The following is a 16,694-nucleotide window of genomic DNA, read 5'->3' on the forward strand; positions in this document are numbered from 1 at the left end:
TCTGGAGCGGCAACGAAAAGGGCAGGTATTTTTCCACAGCAGCCAGCCACCTTCCTTATAACTTTCATCCCTGTGGCGGCAATCGCTGTTATCGCCGCTGCACCAGGGAGTGAATCCCAATTTAGGACCCGGGACGCTAACTGGGAGATGCGCACAGCGATGACATCTTGATCTCTGGGTGCAGGAGATTGGGGCGCAATACTGTAGCACCACCGCTAAACTCCCGCGGAATTTAGCAGGAGTCGTTAGCAGTGCCGCGCCCAGTCATAAACTTACTTGCATCCCGTTAGCGCCCCCGGGGCGTTAACAGGAGGCACAAATGCACCCAATTTCTCCCCCTTATTATGCATGTAAACATTTTACTCCATAAAATCTCTTATTCTTGGATATAAACATTATAAAATATTTAGGGGGAGAAAGTCACATGGTTTTCAACTGCAGTTAGCGCCTCCAGGGGATCAGGAACCAGGCCGCACTCCGCTCACGACACCCCACATCCCCGATGGCCTAGAGGTGGCCCCTGAAACCAACGCAGAGTTCTCAGGAAGCTCTCCCCTTTAACAGAAGAGGAGGGCCCTGTGATCGTGTCAGCGCTACATGAAGAGGCCGCGTTGTGCTCTGACTTGCACGCACTTAGCACCCCAGAGCTGCCCCGAGAGGGAGTGGAGCACCCGACATTGAGCTCCACTTCCTTTCGGGGCGGTGACCTCAATTTAGGTCACAGGGCGGGACTTCAGCACCGGGCGTAGGATGTATCGCCTCGTGAAGGTTGCCGCCCCTAAATGGGACGATGCACAATTTTGCCCCTTATTTTTTGCACCACCCATTTCAGTGGATTTACAGTATTTGCTTAAACAGCAACTAATTTATTTATTTTTTATCTCTTCCCCCTCCCTCCCAACCATTTTATTGCACATTGTTCTCAATTTTTTCTCAGTAAAATTGTATGGAAATGATCAGGTCTTTCAATTCTCTTCTAAATCCAAACTCAATAGAAAATACTTTCTTTCTCAAACAGTCCTACTTGTGAATGATACAGTCCAGAAGCCTTTTTATGGTGAATTCACAGACTTTTCTGAGATTCATGAGAGTTCTCTAATTGTTATACTAAGAATTCCTGTATCATCGCCATCATGATCATAAAGTCTGTGCAGCAATTTTCTTCTTCCTCGCTGCTTACAAGTCTTTGTCCTTTCTGCTTGGTCATTTTGACTTTCATTGTAGTTTTATTATTCATTCATATTACACAAAATCTTTCTCCCAATCACAATATCCTCCCCCACCCCCCGCATTCACATTTCATAAAAAAAGAAAATTCTCTAATATATTTCATATCTACCCCACTAAATGCCCCCAAAAATAATGGCCCTGAATTTGCGATCAGAGGCTTTCCGTGGGCGGATACCTCTGAGCGACATTAACAGTACGAACCCACCTGATGGCCCTGTACCTACGAAGACTCTTGCGCTCCTGGGCCTCTATGCGTATGCCTGAGTAAAGGCCCACGAATTCCAGGGACGCAGGCAGTTTGAAACATCCCTGGGATCACGTGGGCTGGCCCAACCAATGAGAAAGGGGGATCCCCATTATGCTTATGAGATTTCCATTTATGTACGGAATCCCCATAAGCTTAATAGGAATCACCTAAAAAACACAAATTTCACACAACTTAAATAAAATAAATCATTACATGGTCAAAAGTAATTAAAGTACAATGTAAATTAAACATTTAAAACAAAAATTTATTTTTTTGAAAAATAAATTAAAACATTTTTAAAGGATCCAAAATAACCTGAACTAATTTTAAAGGTTTTTTTAAGTTTAAATGATCTAAAAAATGTTATTTAAATATTTCTTTCAACTCATACGCTGGTAAAAGAAGGACTACACCTGCTTTTCTCAGGTATAAAAGTTTCATGGCTATTCGCTGGCCAGTAGTTGGGCAAATAGCCAGCGAATGTCCATTTCCTGGTGATATGTATGATCTGTCAAGCTGAAACTTGACAGATCGCAAGTTCCGGGTTTTTGCACATGCACATTACGTGCAGAAACCTGGAACTTGCAGGCACTTCGTACACGGTCAAAGGCCCCATAAAATTCGGCCAATCAGTTATCACATACACAAAACATTTGACAAGATATTACAAAGTACTCATGATCTTGGCTCCAACAGCTTCCCCACTCCATAAATACATCCTGCAAGGCCTCTGAATCCGTTGGACTCCAGGCACATCCTCCTCTCGCTCAAGATCAGCACCAGCACTCAGTTAGCTGACTCCCCACATTTGAAGGCCTGATACAAAGGCCCAATTTCAAATAAAATGCATATGCTCAGGACTCCATCTTAGACATAAACAGTTACAGTTTTTAAGAGTCCCACACAAGTCTGCATGTATTTTTTTTATTCGTTCATGGGATGTGAGCATCGCTGAAAAGGGCAGCATTTATTGCCCTTGAGAAGGTGGTGGTGAGCGGCATTCTTAAACCTCAGAAGGCAGTTAAGAGTCAACCACATTGCTGTGGGTCTGGAGTCACATATAGGCCAGACCAGGTAAGGACAGCAGATTTCCTTCCCCAAAGGACATTAGTGAACCAGAAGGGTTTTTTATGACAATCTGATAGTTTTGTGGACACCATTACTGATACTAATTGTTAAATCCAGGTTTACTTAAAAAAATGAATTTAAATTCCCCAGCTGCCATTTGAATTCACATCTCCAGGCCTCTGAATTACTAGTCCCGTAACATAACCACAATGCTACCGCTCCCTCAGGTGTAATTGTTACATTAGATATTAATCAATCAGTGGAGGGTCTGAAGGGTTGGGAGGAGAAACTTTAGGAGAGGCAGGACCTGAGGGAAAGGAGAGATTGGTCACGTGAGCAGTTTACAGGATGGGGTAGGAAGTGTCTAAATGGGGTAGAGGAGCAAACCCCTGTTCTAGGGGTACAGATACATAAATCACTAAAAGTAGTGACACAAGTTAATAAGGCCATTAAGAAAGCAAAAAAAAAGCGCTGGGGTTCATTTCAAGAACATATTGAAAAGCCGAGAAGTTATGTTAAACTCCTATAGAACCTTGGTTAGACCACACTTAGAGTACTCTGCACAGTTTTGGTCACCATATTATAAAAATGATATCAAGGCATTGGAAAAGGTACAAAAAAGATTTGCAAGGATGATACCAGAACTAAGAGGTTATACCTATAGAAACATAGAAACATAGAAAATAGGTGCAGGAGTAGGCCATTCGGCCCTTCTAGTCTACACCGCCATTCAATGAGTTCATGGCTGAACATGCAACTTCCTGCTTTCTCACCATACCCCTTGATCCCCCTAGTAGTAAGGACTTCATCGAATTCCTTTTTGAATATATTTAGTGAATTGGCCTCAACAACTTTCTGTCGTAGAGAATTCCACAGGTTCACCACTCTCTGGGTCATGAAAGGTGGTACATGCTGGGGTTCTTTTCTATAGAAATGAGAAGACTGAGGGGTGACCTGTTAGAGGACTGCAAGATGATGATAGGGTATGATAGGGTAGACATAGAGAATATGTGGGGGAGATGAAAACAAAAGTCCCGAAATATAAGAGTCACTAATAAATCCAGTAAGGATTTCAGGATAAACTTCTTTACCCAGAAAGTGGTTAGAATGTGGAACTCGCTACCACAATGAGTAGTTGAGGTGACTAGCATAGATGCATTTAAGGGGAAGCTAAATAGACACTTGTGTTGGTTAGTTGCCATGTCTGGGCTGACACTGCCAGAAAGGCAGCAGATTTGGGGAGAAAAAGAAACCAACGACCACCACCATATGCTCCGAGAATGAAGAGCAGCAACAGAGATAACTACAAAAGAGAGACAAAAGTGCTGACATGGGGAGATATACTGAGAAGGAAAGGGAGAGAGAAATGCAACAACAACAAAACAACTTATATTTATATAGAGCCTTTAACGTAAACAACATGGAAGAGAAATACCAACAGGGAGAAAAAGAACAAAATCAGGGAGAGAAAGAACAAAATATGGGACAGAAATGCTAAATGTATTCAACGTGCATCCCAAGAAAACAGGGAGAAATCCAAAGAAGTGCTTTGGGGGCAGAGGGGGAGGTGGTAGAGGAAAAACCTTGAAAGGGGAAAGTGGGAAAAAAAGACCTTTCTTAGGTAGAGAACGAGAGCGAAGAAAGTAGAAAGACACGCCTTGTTGGGCAGCAGGAAGAGAGAAGTCCTATTGGCGGAGGGGGGAGAGAAAGAAAATGAAACATTCTCTGTTGAATGGGGAACAAGAGGAGAAACAGAGAGAGACCCTGTTTAGTGCAGCTGAAGGAAGAAGAACCCTTGAAAAGCTAAGATCCTGATGAATGAGGAAGAGAAAAATTCTGAGTGGGGTGCTATCTCTATTTCTTCTGGGAATGAATGAGACAGTTGATGGGAGTGTATTCTCTGATTCACCATGAGCAATGCCACAGAAGACCCACCAGTATGTCATAATATTGGGATTAAATTAATTGAACAAATTACTTTTTATTCTTTCACCAGCACAAATTCATTTCGCTTTGATCGCTTCAATTTTGGTCTGCATTGTTAACTTAATGTCTTAAATGACTGAGGTGTACCAGAAACAATTGCAGTTCAACACATTTGATAAAATTAATTCCTCTACTTAACAGTAAAATGCAGCATTCATACCCAACCACAGGACTGAAACGTCACATTGAGAGATTCTGTAGAATCAATTGATCTATAAAATAGTAAGCAATCAAGCAAGTGTACATTGAGTTTTTACTCACCTGTAAATATTTATGAATGTGCCACGAAGCCTGTTTTCCATCATTCACAGACTCTACAGTAGTGTTCGCCAAACCAGCAACGTCACCACCTGCAAACACCCAAGGCTCACTCGTCTGCATGGTCTCTGTATCAATATCCAGGAAGCCCCATCTGTTAAATTTGATGTTGGTCATGGCTTCTTTCACTGTAATAAAGAAAATCAGAAAAAAAAAAGGCAGTGATCTGGAAAATAATACACAAAGCAAGCCAGGCTGATTTAAAAAAAATGATGCTGGCTTCCTTCTAAACTAAAGCTTGTTAGTGCATTTCCTGAACCTAGTGTGTGAAGTTGTTGGCAGGCTTACCACAGATGTAGAACTCTACAGAATGCATGAGAAATAAATTATATTGGGCAACTGATCCTACATGCATGCACAAACAACTTTTACTTAAACTAGTCAGAACCATAAATCTAATTTACTAACAATGCATAGCTTGAGTGCAACTTCACCAATTGGCTTTAAAACAAAACTTAGGAAATCAGAGTTCAAGAGGTACTTTCTACTAATACTGTGTTCACATTCAAATTTCCCTCCAGTAGAAAGCTTTGGCTATCTCATCCAGGATGGAAGAAAGGCTTTCTGAAAAGTCCACAGCCTGAATGTTCATAACACCCGAAACAAAGGAGATAACATACAGAAAGTTAGCGTGTTTTTCAATCTGTTCCTGGGATATAAGTGACACAAGAAAATAATACTTGTTGCCCATCCTTAGTTGTCCCGAGGGCATTAAAAGTCAACCACGTAAATAGGACTAGAGTCACATGTCTGCAAGTTCATGTAGGGATGGCAGGTTCCCTTCTATGAAGGACATTAATGAACCAGTTAGATTTTTATGACAATCTGCAGCTTTCATGGTCATTTTTTTCTGGAGCCAGTCCACAAATTGCCAGATTCATTGATTTAAATTGAACAACTTGACATGGTGGGATTTCAACTCACGATCTCTGGATTCCTACTTCAATACCATTACCAACAGGCTATGATCAATTGCAATTTTAATAAAAGTTAACAGTTATGTCCTGTCTGTTGACTTATGTGAAGGATGAGTATCGGGAAGGGAACTAGGTGAACTCCATGCTCTTCTTCAAACAGTGCCATGGGAACTTTTACACCTACCTAAACAGGACATGGTTAAATGTCTCCTCCAAAAGGTGGCACCTCCAATAATAGAGCACCCCTCAGTATTGCATTTAACTGTGTGGCTAGATTATGTGCTTAATCTATCGTTGCATTTGAACTCACAACCTTCTTCCTCAGAGGTGAGAGTGCTGCCAACTCAGCCGATAGACTTGTGGACTAAAGTTCCAGGAAATAACATATTGGGTCGAAAGCTGCGGCCTCTCCGGGTGTGTATGGTGTGCACACGCACCCGAAGAGGCCTCGCAAATGCCAGTTCTCGGCACGTGATGCGCATACGCCGAGAACCAGCTTTTGCGATCTGTCAAAATTTGACAGATCGCATGCCTCCCCGCAGGAAGGACGTTCGCGGGAGGAGATTTGGGCTATTTGCCCAACTCTTGCCCAGCAAATATCCTTTAAACTCTTACGCCTGGTAAAAGCAGGCATATAACTTACTTTTACCAGCATAAGTGTTTCAGAACATAGAAAAATGAAATGTTATTACTTATTTTTTCATTAAAAACCCTGTCTATGCAGGCAAGTTTATTTTTAACGCTATTAAACCATTTTTGTTTTAATTCAAAAAAATGCATTTTTCTCTCAAGCATTTAATTTAATGCAATTTCTAGTAATTAAAAAAAAGTGAAGTGTTTTTTTATTTATGTTTGTGTTTTATTTGATTTTTGGAGTGTTCTCTTTGATGGTCATGGGAGCTCGGAGCTTGGAGCTCCCATTACTATGAATGGGAATACTACATTATGATTGGTGGTCTAGGCCCACTTGATTCCAGGATACACATATGATCCTGGAAGACATGTTCCCATATGCTGGACTGTGCAGCTAGGCCTCGGAGCATAAATCTACATACCTCTGGGGCCACCAGGTATTTTCGTTATAAAAATTTCAGTCGGAGGCATTTGCCTGCAGGAAGCCTCCGATCGCAATTTTCCCCCCAATGTAAATGGGATCAAAAAGTAACTAGGGCCCAAAAATTCGATGAAAGCTGAAAACAGACAGTGCCACCGCGGGCCAGGGTTAACAGCCACTGCCTGCCGAGTTAAATGAGCGCAGCGCAGAATCTCCCATGGAACACGCTCTTTCTGGCTGTAACATCAGCAGGAGGCCAAAGGTTGGGTCGAAAGCATCGATGCAGCATTCTCGGGCAATCACCTTATTAATAGTCACACACCCACCCCCTACCACCACCCCACCTCCTCCCATTTCCCCGGACAATACAAATTGCTATTTCCCGTCTTTATGAGATATGGGATGGTTGAGAAGTTAAGATTTTCAGTAAGAACAAAAAAGTCCTCTGTATTGTTTAACGGGTTCATCAGCATTTTCTTGATGTAAACTGGATCTGATGAAAAGATCAAAAAAATAAATTAAATTAAGCAACAATGGAAACAAAACCAGCTCGATCTGGATCATATTAAATAATTTTTCCAATAAATTGAAAGACAATTGAAGTCAGTTATTTGGGTGCAATTTATTTAAAATGTGAATTGTACCGAATGTTTACTATAAGTAAGTTTATAGCTCATTGCTGCTTTCTCCCAGCTCGATGCGCTGTCAATGGCTGCAAACGTGGGCGTGCTTTTGGAGAGGGTAGTAAGAGGAGCGGCGACATCCAAAATCGTTGAGCTTGCGTCAATTCGACATTGCACGCTGATTCACGTCATGCTCCTGGTACTTGCAGCGAGCACAGGCAACGACAGCGCTGCTGACCTTCCCAACATGATAGCCCTCGTATTCAGCACCAGAAGCGGGCAGAAGCAAGGTGGCCAACATTTTGCCTTCAAAACCGGCTTTAACGGCCGGTGCTCAAGGTACCAATTTTAGGCCTAGATGTGCAGAGTTAGAAAGGTTGAGAGAGATACTAAGAAAGCAGGCAGATGGAATTAAGATCCACTGCTGAGATCCAAGGAGCTGTTTGGTTGGGTTTGTGTGACATTTTCCTGTTCTAACATTGTTTACATGCTTGTGCAAGATTATGCACATTTCTGTTGAAACTAATACTAATATAACATGCAGGAAGTGCCCAGCTGGTCAGGCAGCATCTGTGGAGAAAGGAAGATGGGGTTAACATTTCAGGTTTATGACCGTTTGCCAAAACCAAAGTTCTGGTTCTGACAAGGTACATAATCCTGAAACATTAACCCAACCTTCCTCTCCCCACAGATGCTGCCTAACATGCTGAGTGTTTGCAGCATTTTCTGTTTTTATTTCAGATTTCCAGCGTCCGCAGTCAGTATTGTGCATTTTGTTTTTTTTCTAAATAATGGTACGTTGCTAAAAATACATGAAGGAACTGGTGCAGTACAGCAACATATAAATGAGAGCAATTTTAGTTCCATTATCTGAATACATTTGTGAGGATTGTTAGCACAAGATTTTGATGTTGCTCATCTATTCAGGGATCAATATCAATACATATGAACTGCAGAAATTCACTGGCAATGGTAACAGATGATTCGCACTACAACAGTTAGTTTACATAAGATGTGGTTCAGTGCACAGTTCCCATCAACACAGCCTGAGAGAATAAGAAGCAGATTGTGCATCCAAAATACAGTCGCAATATATTATGAGACAGTGGAAACATGTTTGACAAGAAAATAGCAAAAACAATGAGTTGACAGTAACTGAATCCAGTGATAATGTAGGAATGCACCGTTAAAGTATAGTGCAGTTAGATTCAAATCAATGTGAATCCGAAACAAAAACAAAACATGCTGGAAACACTTGGCAGGTTAGGCAGCATCTGTGGAGAGAGGAAGATAGGATTTCAGGTCAATGACCTTTCGCCAGAAGCCTGCTGAGTGTTTCTAGCATTTTCTGTTTTTATTTCAGATTTCCAGCATCTGAAGTCGTTTGCTTTTTCTTCAATCAAGATCTGTGTCACTTAACCCCAGGGAGTACAAAAATAATTGTTGACGCTTCTCAATTCACAACTTTAAACTAGAATTGTACCTGCAAAGCAACAATGAACATTTTTTCCTCAATAACTTATAATTGTGCACTGAGTAGAATCAAGCCTTTTATATTAGGATGACAAAGAGAGCTCGTGTTTGTCCCAACATTTTATGCCATTGGATCTCTGTTTGCTACAATGGACTAGTCAAATTATGCATTTTAACAGGGTTAATCCAGACCTGCTTCAGGAATGCAGTTGGCAGTATATAACAAAATAAACTGCTGTCAGACTTGTAGGCTAAATTTAACTGCTGTAGTGTGATTCCCATCTTGGTTCCTATGCCATTGTCACACGATCCTTTTTTCAGAGTGCATTCTCTGTATTTGGAAATGCATACATAGGATAAAGCACAGAAACAGGCCATTCGGCCCAATCAGTCCATGCTAGCATCTATGTTCCACTCGAGCCTCCTCCCGTCTTTCCTCATCTAACCCTATCAGCATAACCCTTTATTCCCTTCTCATATGCTTGTCTAGCCTCCCCTTAAATGCATCTTTACTATTTGCTTCAGCCACTCCCTGTGGAAGCGAGTTCCACATTCTTGCCACTCTCTGGGTAAAGAAGTTTTTTCTGAATTCCCTAATGGATTTTTTGGTAACTATCTTATATTGATGTCCTCTAGTTATGCTCTTCCTCACAAGTGGAAACACTCTCTCTGTATCCACTCTATCAAAATCTCTCATGATTTTAAAGACCTCTATTAGGTCACCCCTCAACCTTCTCTTTTCAAAAGAAGAGACCTAGCCTGTCGTCCTTTGCTGATATGTATACCCTCACATTTCTGGTATCATCCTTGTAAATCTTCTCTGCACCCTCTCCAGTGCCTCTAGATCCTTTTTATAATATGGCAGCCAGAATTGCACACAGTACTCCCGGTGAATTTGCACTGAAGAACGAGTCTCAGACATGCTCAGTTACTTGACAACAGCAAGACATGTAATAGTTAATGTGGCTTAGGAGAGTGAGACAACTATTAAAACATTGACACATACTCTATCGAGCAACTATCTCATTAATGAAATAATCAGAATAGAGTTAAACACACCTGTCAGAGGGATTGAAATTGAAGTTGAAGAGGAGAGTTAGATGGAATTTGGATTGGGACTATTGAAGGCTAGGGAGAAATAAATTTAACAAGAATTATCCACAAGATGAATATGAGCAAAAGAGAATTTGAGAATCTTTTAAGTCCATGACTTGTTGATTAGATGTTAAACTGTATTGTCACTTGAAATGGTTGTAAGTCTGAATTTAACTGTGACTGTAATAATTGCATTTTTTAGATAAAAGAGCGTAGGAAAAGCCAGTACGAATCCAGTATGAGGTGGTTTTGTTGGTGCCTTCTGTATTATTACTACCGCAACTACCATGCTTTACGGGTCTAACAGGACCTGAGCCATTAATAGCCCTAGTTTCTGCTTCACACCACATCTACCCACAACCATGAACCAATACGTTTTGCTCAAAACCTATGCTCAAGTGAAACCGACAGTAAATGAATATTTAAGTATGAGCTGCAAAATTATGTAGCACATTTGGGTACGATATATCCCTGTTGTCTGAGGGCTCGTGATGCAACTGAACTCCTTCCTATGGCATTATTATGTTTGGCGTTAGACAACTTGAGAATAGATATTGAAATTTACCACATAGGGGATGACTTATTTTGGTGGAATATTGGGCTTAATTTATAAGCACACCGTTAGGTTCATATTATTTCACACGCTCTGGTAGTTCTCCAACTTGTAATGATAGTGTGTTTGATATATGTACCCCGTGTAATAAGAATTTGATGCATAAGCTAATTGTCTATTCATGCCTATGACTAACCAGCACTAACAAATTCATTGAGCACACCGAAAGAGAAGATCCAAAGCAACATAAAGGAGACCCCAGGTGGGGTAAGATCAGGAAAGATATGAAAAGCAGGGGATACCCCAGAAAGGGCAGAATTGGAACAGCAGAACAGTGAATTGAATTTGAGTAAGGGGTCAGAGGTTGGCTCCTCCCCCTTAAAGGAATGGACTGTAAGAAAGGGGGAAATCTTTATTTCTGTGTCTCCCTACTAATTAACGCCCAAGTTGAGAAAGCAATAAGTCGATTTGGGGACCACGAGTGGTGGAAGAAGCTTATAATACCAGCCAACATCCCTGGGCACAAATGATATCAACAGGCCGATAACTTAGTACTAGTTAGATTAGTTCAAAAGTCGATTGTGAAAGGTCAATAAGGATATTTCCTTCACAAGATGGGGAGTTGTAAGTAATCGTGATTTGGAAGAAATTGTGAATTGTAAAAGACATAGGGGGCAAAATTGCGCTGCGCTCTGATTGGGGGCGATAACCAGCTGGGCCCAGGACTTTCTGTGCCTGGCGCAGAAGTCCCGGCCACGCCGCTGTATTGGGATTACTGCCCATCAAAGGAAGTGGAGCCGAAACTCGTACACGCCACTTCCTTTGGAGGCAGTTTCCAGGGTGCGACTTGGGCGGTGAGACAAGCACTTTGTGGATAACCCACATAGTGCTGACGTGCTTCAATGCCCCTCCTTTTCGCTTCAAGGGGAGGGCCACTGCGCAATCTTCAAGGCCTCTGATGGCCTCCACTAACCAAAACGGCACGATGGCAGCTTGGACCACGCTTGGGCCACCATCCTGGAGCTGAACCAAGAGTCAGCAAACCAGAAAAGATGGCAGTGTGGGGTGCTGTCACCTTTCCCTTTAAGTAGCACCCTGAGCCCAAATGTCGGCCAGCTTCACGACCCGTGAAACTGCCACTGACATCCGCTTGCGCCACCTCGCGGCCCGAGGGGCGATTTCTGCCGCGGGCCGGTGAGAGGTCGTCGCACACGGCAATTACATCATCTCCGGTTGCACGGCTGCCATGGCAGTGTCTCTGCAAACTCCTGGGCAATTTCCCGGGAGCCGGTAGAGCCTCCCCCGCTCCCCCCGCCCAGGCAAAAGGTCTACTCCGCCCTGAGGTGTTAACGGGCCTCTAAAAAAGGGCCAATTTCACCTCCCATAATGGTTTTATAAAAGGTCATGCATTTGCCTAATTCAGCAGCCAGGATAAGATCATGACACAGAAAGATTTCAATCATGTCAGATAAGGAGTTGCACAAATAGCTCATTTACAAGGGCATAACACAGAAATAGGCCTTCATAAGAGGTCAAGCAAGGAGCCTTGTGATAAACAAACTGTCCAAGAGAAGGTAACCAGAGGGCCAAACAAGAGATAAGCAAAGGAATGATCTCATGGGACGGGGGGAGGGTTTTCATCTGAAAGTTGAGACAAAGAACTCAACATATCATTGGGCATCTTGGTTTGGGAAGAGCCCTTACAGGTTAGATAGTCCTGTTCATATTCTAACCCAGGCCCACCCCTAAAAAGAGGATAAAAGAGCTATCTAAAGAGCTTTTAGTGCACATGGTGGAGGGAAGAGCCGTTCATGCGTACCAACCGTCTGTCCGATCGGGACTGATACCAGTTGCTTGTCATAGTCATATGTCTACTATGTCGATCCTAATTGTGTGTTGTATTTGATTATATTTGAATTACCACTCCTTAATAAAATGGCCTATGTCTCCTAAGACCCTTTTGGGTAATCTGTGAACCAAATCTTACAGGGGACAGTATAGTCAGGGGGATAGATATTGTTCTCTGAGCTGCGACTGAGAGTTCCAAAGGCTATATTGCCTGACCGGTGCCAGGTATAAGGATATCACCTCATGGCTGGAAACGAACTAGGGAGAGGATCCAGTTGTCATGGTCCACTTAGGAACCAATGACATAGGTACAACTAGGAATAAGGTTCTGCTGAGAGAGTTTGAGGAGCTGGGTTGAAATTAAGATACAAAACCTCACAGTCAATAATCTCTGGATTGTGACCAGTGCCATGTGCATATTTTCATAGGGCCCAACAGATTAGAGGGTTAAATGTGTCGCTTGAAGAGTGGTGTGGGAGGCAAAAATGTAGCTTCATGGGACACTGGCACCAGTACTGGGGAAAGAGGGAACTCTTCCAGTGGCCTGGAAAATCGAATCTATCTTTAAGAAGAGAAGTTAAAGATAGTATTGGATTAAAGGAAGAGGCTGATAATGTTGTCAAAAATAGTAAGTCTAAGAATTGGGAGGATTTTAGAATTCAGCAAAGGATGGCCAAGGAATTGATAAAGAGAGAAAAAAGAGAATGAGAGCAAACTAATAAGAAGCATAAAAACAGATTGTAAAAGCTTCTATAGGTGTGTAAAAAGGAAAAGATTAGCAAAATTAAATGTAGGTCCCTTAGAGGCACAGACAGGAGAAATTGTAATGGGGAATAATGAAATGGCAGAAACTTTAAATAAATACTTTTTATCTGTCTTCATGAAAGAAGACATAAAAAACATTTGGAAAATAGTGGAGAGCCAAGGGTCTAGTGAGAAGAAGGGACGCAATGAAATTAGTATTAGTAAAGAAATACTACCAGAGAAATTAATGGGACTGAAACCCAACAAATTCCCTGGACCTGATGGCCTACATCCTAGGGTTTTAAAAAAAGATGGCTATAGAGATAGTGGGTGCATTAGTTTTGATCTTCTAGAATGGTCACCGTGGATTGGAAGGTAGCAAATGTAACCCTGCTATTCAAGAAAGGAGGGAGAGAGAGAACAGGGGACTATAGGCCAATTAGCCTGGCATTAGTCATCAGGAAAATGCTAGACTCTATTATTAGGGACGTGGTAACAGGGCATTTAGAAAATCATAACATGATTGGGCAGAGTCAACATGGATTTATGAAAGGGAAATCATGTTTGACAAATCTGTTACAGTTTTTTGAGGTTGTAACTAGCAAGATAGATAAAGCAGAACAAGTGGATGTCAACACAAAGTTAGGTGGGAATGTAACTTGTGAGGAGGATGCAAAGAGGATATAAAGGGATATAGGCAGGTTAAGTGAGTGGGCAAGTACGTGGCAGATGGCATAAAATGTGGAGAAATGTGAAGTTATCCACTTTGATCAGAAAACTAGAAAAGTTGAATATTCTTTAAAAACAAAGAAAGACTTGCATTTATATAGCGCTTTTCATGACCAGCGGATGTCCCAAAGTGCTTTACAGCCAATTAAGTACTATTGAAGTGTAGTCACTGTTATAATGTTGGAAACACGGCAGCCAATTTTTGCACAGCAAACTCCCACAAACAGCAATGTGATAATGTGTTTTTGTGATGTTAAGGGATAAATATTGAGCAGGACACCAGAGATAACTCCCCTGCTCTTGGCTGAGGAATCTGAAACTTGGGGTCATAGTCTCAGAATAAGGAGTCAGCCATTTGGGACTGAAATGTGGAGCTGAGTCCATGATCAGATCAGATCAGCCATGATCTTATTAAATGGCGGAGCAGGCTCGGGGAGCTAGATGGCCTACTCCTGCTCCTATTTCTTATGTTCTTATGTGGAGAAATGTTTTCACTCAAAGGGTTGTGAATCTTTGCATCTCAATTCTGACTCAGAAGGTTGTGGGTTCAAGTCCCACTCAAGAGACTTGAGCATAAAAATCTAGGCTGACATTCCAGTGCAATACTGAGGGAGTGCTGCACTGCTGGAGGTGGCGTCTTTCAGATGCGATGTTAAACCAAGGGCCCGCCTCCTCTCTCAGGTGGACGTAAAAGATCCCATGGCACTATTTTGATGATGGTAAAGTGCTTTGGGATGTCCTGAGGTTGTGAAAGATGCAAACGAGTTATTTATTTTTGTGTGGTATTGAAACCCACTGAGCCACAGCTGAATGGTGAGAAATTAGAAAATGTATTCAGTGGGACCTGGGTAACCCTTTACACGAAGCACAAAAAGTTAACACACAGGTACAGCAAGCAATTAGGAAAGCAAATGGTTATCCTTTAGTAAAAAAAGAATTGTATTTTCAGAGTAAAGAAGTCTTACTGCAGTTAGATAGGACCTTGGTGAGACCACACCTGGAGTACTGTGTAGTTTTGGTCTCCATACCTAAGGAAGGATAGACTTGCCTTAGAGGAAGTGCAACAAAGGTTCACTAGACTGATTCTTGGGATGAGAGGATTGTCCTATGAGAAGAGTCTAGGCCTATATTCCCTAGAGTTTAGAAGAATGAGAGGTGATCTCAATATATAAAATGTATAAAATTCTTAAGGGGGTTGACAGGGTAGATGCTGGGAGGATGTTTCCGCTGGCTGAGGAATCTGGAACTTGGGGTCATAGTCTCAGAATAAGGAGTCAGCCATATAGGACTGAAATGTGGAGCTGAGTCCATGATCAGATCAGATCAGCCATGATCTTATTAAATGACGGAGCAGGCTCGAGGGGCCAAATGGCCTACTCCTGCTCCTATTTCTTATGTTCTTATGTTCTTATGTGGAGAAATGTTTTCACTCAAAGGGTTGTGAATCTTTGGAATTCTCTACCCCATAGAGCTGGAGCCGCTCTGTCAATGAGTATATTCAAGACAGAGGTTGTTAGATTTTTGGATATTAAGGGAACTAAGGGATATGGAGAAAGTGCGGGAGGTGAGGTTGATGTAGAAGATCAGCCATGATCTTATTGAATGGTGGAGCAGGCTCTAAGGGCTGAATGGCCTACCCCTGCTCCTATTTCTTCTGTTCTTATGTTCTTAATAAGTGGGTTCAAGTCCCACTCTAGAGCACATGAGCACATGATCTAGGCTGACACTCCAGTGCAGTACTGAGAGAGTGCTGCACTGTTGGAGATGCCATCTTTCAGACACCATTTCAAAGAAATGGGAAATAGTTATCCCTCAACCAATATCACATTGCTGTTTGTGGGAGCTTGCCGTGCTTAACTTAGCTGCCACATTTCCTACATTACAACAGAGACTACACTTCAAAGTTACTTCATTTATGGTAAAGCACTTTGGGACGTCCTGAGGTTGTGAAAGATGCAAATTAGTTATTTATTTTTGTGTGGTATTGAAAGGATGTGTTTAATAGTCTGTGGTATATATGGAATTACAATAACTAAGGTAAGTCTTGCATTACCAGCAATACATACTGTGATTAAAGACAGATAAGTGGGAAGAGGTGTCAGTTGAGAGTGGGAGAGAGAGATGGACAAGTGACTGGAATAATGCCAGCACAAGGAAGAGAGGCTGAATGGGAAATGGGGATAGAGGAACAGTATGCAGTGGAATAAACTTTAGGCAACTGAGATCAGGCACAAAGCCAGGGTAAGAGAAGGTGAAGCAATTCTCGCAATGAGATACAGACCATGAGAAATACATTTACATGTAAATGCTCATTTGATTTGGGAATCAATATAGAACTTGTTTTTCTTTGGATATTAATAGAACCAAAACCATGAAATACAAAATTAACTGCTTTTCTGATGCTTCTCTCTCAGACCAGCAGCACAATATCTAAGGGGATCACAAGAGGGTTCTCCACACTGAACTACATGCTTTTCATCCGATCTTAAGGGATTTGTTATAAGTTGAATTTGTCAGATCCTGCCTCTGGCTTTTAATTTTGTAAGTTCCACGTTAGCTTGAACATTTCAGATTTAAAATAATTTTACAGGGGCTCAAATGTAACAAGGCCAACCTGTAACACATGTCACAAACAGCCTTGCAAACCCATTTTTGTGGCAATCGTTCCTTTGCTGCTTTTAATAGACTTGCCTTGCTGTCATGGAAACAAAGGAACTCAGTATTGGAATTCAGATGTTGCGCTGTTGAATGAATAAAAATGTCAAAAAGCAAATTGTAAGTATTCTTAATAATCAATTCCTTGGCTAAT

The 16,694-nt window shown here is 41.8% G+C and overlaps 1 protein-coding gene across 2 annotated transcripts in view; it reads right to left on the minus strand.

Annotated features, from left to right (window-relative positions):
* The window catches only part of LOC139268039 (dihydropyrimidine dehydrogenase [NADP(+)]-like), a 1,057,241-nt gene that overhangs the window by 471,172 nt on the left and 569,375 nt on the right, over nt 1–16,694 (minus strand). For both annotated transcript variants that reach the window (XM_070886024.1, XM_070886025.1), the window contains one exon: nt 4,793–4,977. In XM_070886024.1, the coding sequence (XP_070742125.1) occupies nt 4,793–4,977 (185 nt within the window). The remainder of the gene's footprint in view (nt 1–4,792; nt 4,978–16,694) is intronic.

The sequence above is a fragment of the Pristiophorus japonicus genome, chromosome 8, assembly GCF_044704955.1.
Source record: "Pristiophorus japonicus isolate sPriJap1 chromosome 8, sPriJap1.hap1, whole genome shotgun sequence".
Classification (NCBI taxonomy): Eukaryota; Metazoa; Chordata; class Chondrichthyes; family Pristiophoridae; genus Pristiophorus; species Pristiophorus japonicus.